Here is a 6,367-nt window from a genome sequence, read left to right as displayed (position 1 = left end):
GCTGTCTCTGACTGAGGGCCTAAGGGATGCTGAGCAGAAGATTCTTGAGAAGGAAGTGGTGGGTAGCTTGCTAGATGTCTGAGCAGAGAGTTCAATAAAGCTAGAATTAGGAATCAAACCTGGGACCATATTGAATGCAGGGTGCATGCACGTGTTTGTGGATATGTGTGTGGGAGGGCTAGCATGTGGCTATGGGTCACAAGAATTGTCATACCTGCCACTACAGAAGGTCTATAGACACTCCCCACTGCTGACATCACAGCTGGCTTTCCAGTGCTCAGACTGGCCAAGGGCCTGGAGGGGAAGGAAGGGGACTCCTGGTCTAGAGAGAGAGGTAGCATGAGACTTGACTTCCAAACTGAAGGCCTTTCCCTGATCCTGGGGAATGTGGGAAGCAGGCTGGAGAATTAACGCAGCCCAAATTCTGCCCCTCCCCCAACACACAAGTAGGGAGGCACCTCCACTCGGGAAGACATTAGGCTGGCTGTTTTCTCCCTTCTCCCACAGTGCCTCAGATCCTCTGTTCTTGCTGAGAGCCAGACATCGGACATAGGCCTTGCTCAGGTGAAGGGAGCGCTGCCTGGGCTGCCCTTTCCTCACCTACAGCACCCTTGTTTCTCTTCCCTCAGTTCAGTGTTCGTTCTCTAGGCCAGGCTCCTGCTGCCCCCTGTTCATGGGTGTCCTTGTTGTACTTACTCAGAGTGACCTCCCCTTTGTCCTTCAGAACCACCTCTAAGCCTTTCTCATCCAGGGTGAGCAAGTGTCCGTCAATTTTGTCACCTTGATAGAATCAGGGTCACCTGTGGGTGGAGCCTAAGGGAGGACTTCAGACTTGTTCCCGTGAGGGATTTTATTAACTGGGATAATGGAAGGGGCAGACACAGCCTGGATGTAGGCAGCAGTATTTCTTGGGCTGGGCCCTGAACTGAAAAGGACAGCAGGGACCAGGTGAGCATTGGTGTGAATGCGTTAACCTAAGGTTCTCCGATCTACAGTGTGGATTTGACGTGGAGATGATCCATGCAAGACGATCTGGCTAATTAAGCCAAATAAATGCATATAGATAATTTCATTAGCCGGTGTTCAAAAGCAGGCTCATGTCTCTTGGTATCAAAGATTGGAGGTACAGCAGTTTAAAAGACAAAAACCACAGTTACATCAGTGCTTAGGGGAAGTCGAAGTGACATCTGTCATTTTGCAGAGCTTAGCAGTATTTTCCAGAGAGCACAAGACAATTACCTCTGATTTACGCTTCCTCTTAGCTATTTTAGTTTTGTGTTTTAGCTTGTTCAAACATCAGTTATTCTAGTTAATATGTCTGGACCATGATTGGGGTCATAGACAGTCCCAAAAGATTTACTAAGGCAGATGTGGCTATTGGGGGTACTGATGTGTGTGTGTGTGTGTGTGTGTGTGTGTGTGTGTGTGTGTTTGTGTGTGTGTGTGTGTTTGTGTCACGTTCCTGCTGCCTTAACTCCCACAGTGATGGACTTTGTAACATGAAATCACCACAGACACCTTCATCTCTTATGTTAATATTTGTCAAAGTATTTCGTCATGACATCACGGAACAGAATGAAGATAGCTCTCAGGGTAATCCAGCCCTTGCCCAGGGCCAAGAGCAGCCAGTGGGTAGAAAAGTGAAGGTTAGCGGTTCACTGTCCTGCAGGTGCTGCCCAGCACTGACTCCTGGGCCAGCCCAGCTGGTTGTGTTCCAGAAGGGTGAACTTGGGCCAGGCAGGCTCACCTGTCCTTAGTTCCAGAGGAAGTCCCTCGTTCAGGGCTGCTTTCTTGTCTAATGGTGTTCTGGCACGAGGTCCCCTGCCAGGGTGGCTAGGCGGAGGAACCTCAGTGCAAGATGCATTCTCACACATTGGGCAAGGCTGCCGGAAGTTCATCCACTGGCCTGATCATCCCTCATTCTTCTAGGAAGACTCATCCACCCAACACCCTCCACTGCTCAAGAGCTGGCACAGACTGTCTTTTTAATGATCTGGTCTGCTTTCCCTAACAGGCAAGTGGGCTAGCTCACTTCGTGTTTCATCCTGGCTACCAAGGAGAGGGAGCTTCCTGGCCAGCTGCTTCGGCAGTGTCCTCTATTTTGGCGGCTGATTTGACCCTCCGACTGCTTGGCTCTTTTATTCCAATACTCATGGTTTGATTCTCCGTACAGTATCTGTCTGTAAGCCACAGATTGTAAGCCCCCTTTTTTCTCAAGTAGGTTGTTGTAGGAGTCCAGTTGTCCCTTGGTATTCATGGAGGATTGGTTTCAAGAACCCCACGGATACCGAAATTCCATAGATGTTCAAGTCCCTTATGTAAACCCTGTTGTATTCACATACAACCCGCTCAGATCCTCTTGTGCTCTTTAAACCATCTGCAGGGCCCATATAATACCCAACCGTGTTAGACAACGTTAGGAAGGAGCAGAGTAGAGGAAACTTCTGTACCAGCTCAGTACGGCGGCAGCTTTCGGGAATAGTTTCAACCCACAGTTGGTTGAGTCGATAGATGAAGAAACTCTGGATTCAGGCTTCTTTCTTTCTTTCTTTCTTTCTTTCTTTCTTTCTTTCTTTCTTTCTTCCTTTCTTCCTTCCTTCTTTCCTTCCTTCCTTCCTTCCTTCCTTCCCTCCTCCTCCTCCTTCTTCTTTTTGATATGGGATCTATGTAGCCCTGGCTGGCCTTGAACTCACAGAGATCTGCCTGCCTCTGCCTGCCAAGTGCTGGGATTGAAGTTGTGTGCCACGAAGCCCAGCGTTAGAATACAAACTTAAAGAAATATTTCAGGTGGAATCTCCAGGGTGCTTAACTCTGTGAAATGCTCTGTCTGGGAGCTGGACTAGGTGTTGTGAAGGTATTTCCTCAGAAGCGAAGTATCCCTCACCCCCACCTGAAGGGAAGAAGGTTAAGGGAGGAGGGAGGAGGGAGGAAGAGAGAGGAGGGAGGAGGGAAAAGGGAGGAGGGAGGAGTAAAAGATTAGGAAGCTCAGAAAGCAATAATCTTTTCCAAGCTGAAATTGCCAGGGGAGGGGACTCTGGTAAAACTGTCTGCAAGCTGTGCAAGACGTCCCCAGTGTATAAATTTCTCGTTCTCTCTGCTTCCTCCTCTCCCTCCTTTTCTTCCTCCTCTTCCTCTTCTTCCTCTTCCTCCTCTTCTTCTTCCCCTTCATCTTCCTCCCCTCCCCCTCTCTTCCTTTCTTTCTACTGTGTGCTGCTGACTGGATTGGAACTCCACGTGCAGACTGGTCTGACCTTGAACTCACAGAGCTCTGTTGCTTCTGCCTCCTGAGAACCAGGGTCAAAGGCATGTGACATCACGTCTGATTCTTTCTCTTATTTTTTTTTTAAAAAAAGGGTTCAGTATTTTATCTTTCACTTACTTCTAACATGTAATTTATTTTCTTTTGTGTGTGGGGGAGCCTTGCCTGCGTGTACCTCCGTGTACCATTTGTACACGGGCAAGAAGAGGCCATCAGATCACTAGAGATGGCATTACAGACAGTTGTGAGGCACCACGTGAGGGCTAGGAATCCAACCTGGGACGCCTAGAGGAGCAGCCAATGATCTTGACTGCTAAGCCATCTTTTCAGCCCCTTAGGACGTTTTCTTTGGGGCCGGTTCTGGGACCCGAACTCTGGGCCTCTGTGAGCAGCAAGTGCACTTAACCACTGGCCAGCCCTGCAGCCACCAGGGATGCAACTTTCAAGAGTCATTTCCCATGATGACTCACTGTCTTTGAGTCACTCATGCTCTTGTATGGAGCTCCCCTCCGTGATCCTGTAAGTACTCAATAAACACACGGCTTTACCAACTGGCCTGGGGTGGAATCCTTTCTTTGACCTGTTGTTGGTGCCCTCTCCAGGATGAAAAGACATCCATTCACTTCTCTTCAAGAAAAAGATGTCATACAGTTTACCCTGTTTGAGTCAAAGCTGGTTTTCATGGTCCAGCCAACCGCAGAGCACCCAGAGCCCTGTTCTCTCGGGAGAGTGCTCTGAGGCCTTCACTCGGTGCTGCACTGACATTTTGAATAGCTGGTTTTAGATTCCTGTGACAAAGACAAGGATGGGGTGAAAACTGTCTGTGGGCTTCCCTGGCCCCACCAGTTTTGGAAGAGTCCAATGCTCTTTGAGACAAAATACACAGGCTGGGACCCTAAGTCCTGCAGGACTGGCCACATAGAATCATGACAGCAAACTCCCTGGGTTCACATCACCCTTCTTTATTTGTAACAAGAGAGCATCCTCTTCCCCATCAAGGTCTAGGCCTCACAGGCGGCCCTGTTGGCACACAGTGTCATCCGCCTGCATACGAGGACAACATGGCAGGTAGCAAACAATGCTCCTGTCAGTTCTATATCTTCACCGTCCAGCAGGAAATCTCTGTTCCCGGGAACCCGTCTTGATAACTCAACTTGAGCTCTCTAGGGTAGGAAGACAACAGAGAAAACATAGGCAGGCTGTCAACCAACCTCAGGTAAGACTAAAGAGATGGGGGTGAGGTGGGGGCGGCTGAAAACTGGAGCATGGAGTGTAGGGTGCCTCGAAGCCCCCCAGAATTCTCTCTGATACAGGTCAGGAAGGCCCAGTTGCCCAAGGACTATTCAAGAGGATTATTTGTGATGTCTTCTGGATCCAGGACTTTAGAAGTTTGAAAGGAGTAAGGAAACAATGGCGTCCACAACCTGGTGTCCCAGCTGACCATTCTTTGTGGGGGAAGGCATCCTTTCATCTGTTCTTAGTTCACAAGCATGGACAGGAGTAGGGTTCTGTAGATCCCAGCTCTCACCCTCTTAATCCCTACCCCACCATAGCCGGGCCCAGCAGTCTGTCTGTGCAGTTACCTGGTAGCCGGGTAGTCGATTCCTAGAACTCTGACTGTCTGTTTTGTATCATCCCAGATGATATCCTGGTAAAACTGACCTGAGATAAAGGGTAGGTTGGTGAGGGTTAAGAACAGAGAGGGAGGGGGTTGGGGATTTAGCTCAGTGGTAGAGCGCTTGCCTAGGAAGCGCAAGGCCCTGGGTTCGGTCCCCAGCTCCGAAAAAAAGAACCAAAAAAAAAAAAGAACAGAGAGGGAGATGGGCAGAAGCGAGTGACCCAGTCTGTGCCTGGTCGGTCACAGCTGGTTTTTAAGGGCAAGTGACGTCGTACCAAGCTCCCCTGTAATGTCGTTGGAGAAGTGATGAGTGTCATTCAAAAGCAGCATGAGTCCTCTCTGAGGGTCATCCAGAGACAAGAGGCTGATGGTGACTTTGTCTGGGCCACTGAGCTGTAGCAGTCCCGTCTTATCCATGGTCATCTTTAAGCTGCAGAGAAACACCAAATCCTTACCAGGAAGGCAGAGACCTTCATGGTGGAGTCTCAGTAGGCTGGGTCCCAGCAGCAGGGTAGGGCGTCTACTCTTGACCAGGAAGTCATTGTGTAGCTTTAGGCAAAGAGTCCCTTCAGTCTTTTAGGCTCAGCTACCCCGCTGGCAAGAGAGCACTAAAGCAAGCTCTCATTTGTAAAAGAGAATGAAGAGTCCCTGGCTCCGGTTTTAAGTTTACTTTCTCATGAGCGAATTTTATATTTTATTGGGGGTGATGATACTAGTCACCGTCACTTTGACCGGACTGAGAAGCATCTGGAATATTAATAGAAGTCATCTCTGGATATGTTTGGAGGTTAAGTGATGGGGGAACTGTCCTGACCCCGGGTCACACTATCCCACACATTGCGAGTGAACAGCATAAAAGGCAGGAAGAGATTCTCTTTGTTTCAGGTTCTCTCTGCTCAGCCATGCCCTCTGCCCTGACGGACCGAGGCCTCCTGTGTGGACAGGATGAGTCCTCCCTCCCTGAAGCTGCTTCCTGTGGGTTTCTGCTCACAGCAACGGGGAGTCTGCCACACCTATGCTTTCCGCAGCTTAGCTACGCTGACCTCTTCTTGCCAAAGCGTCACCCAACATGACGGTGGATTTTCATTGTGGATTTGATTGGACTGTGAAATACTTCACAGACTGCAAACGGACATTTTTTAATGCATCTATTAAGGGATCTCCAGAGCCCATTGGCATGTTAGAGAGCAGCTCAGCAGGAAGGGCCACCCTGAATGTGGGCAGCAGCATGCACACGTTAGGGTGGGGGGCCTGAATGGCACAAAAAGCGGAAAGAGGTGTGCGAAGCCAGCCAGACCGTTTGCTTTCTCCACCACTTGGTTGCCATGAGGTAAGCCGTGCGTGCTAGCTTCCCCTTAGGCTCGCCATCCTGATGATCTATCTGCCCAGGTCCAGAAACAACCAAACCTCATAACCTCAGGACCTGAACACTGGCCAAAATAATCCTTCGTCCCTTGCTCCTTCCTGGTGCATGTTATGGCAACCAGAAT

At 49.6% G+C, this 6,367-nt stretch overlaps 1 protein-coding gene across 1 annotated transcript in view; it reads right to left on the bottom strand.

Annotated features, from left to right (window-relative positions):
- Window positions 1-4,205: 4,205 nt before the first annotated feature.
- Window positions 4,206-6,367, bottom strand: part of Itih4 (inter-alpha-trypsin inhibitor heavy chain 4) — a 15,178-nt gene continuing 13,016 nt past the window's right edge. Inside the window, exons 21-23 of the mRNA NM_019369.2 lie at window positions 5,153-5,307; window positions 4,843-4,921; window positions 4,206-4,422 (exon numbers count right to left, since the gene is read on the bottom strand). Coding sequence (NP_062242.2) covers window positions 4,353-4,422; window positions 4,843-4,921; window positions 5,153-5,307 — 304 coding nt within the window. The 3' untranslated portion in view covers window positions 4,206-4,352. The remainder of the gene's footprint in view (window positions 4,423-4,842; window positions 4,922-5,152; window positions 5,308-6,367) is intronic.

The sequence above is a fragment of the Rattus norvegicus genome, chromosome 16, assembly GCF_036323735.1.
Source record: "Rattus norvegicus strain BN/NHsdMcwi chromosome 16, GRCr8, whole genome shotgun sequence".
NCBI classification, from domain to species: Eukaryota; Metazoa; Chordata; class Mammalia; order Rodentia; family Muridae; genus Rattus; species Rattus norvegicus.
This window is presented reverse-complemented; position numbering and strand designations above follow the sequence as displayed.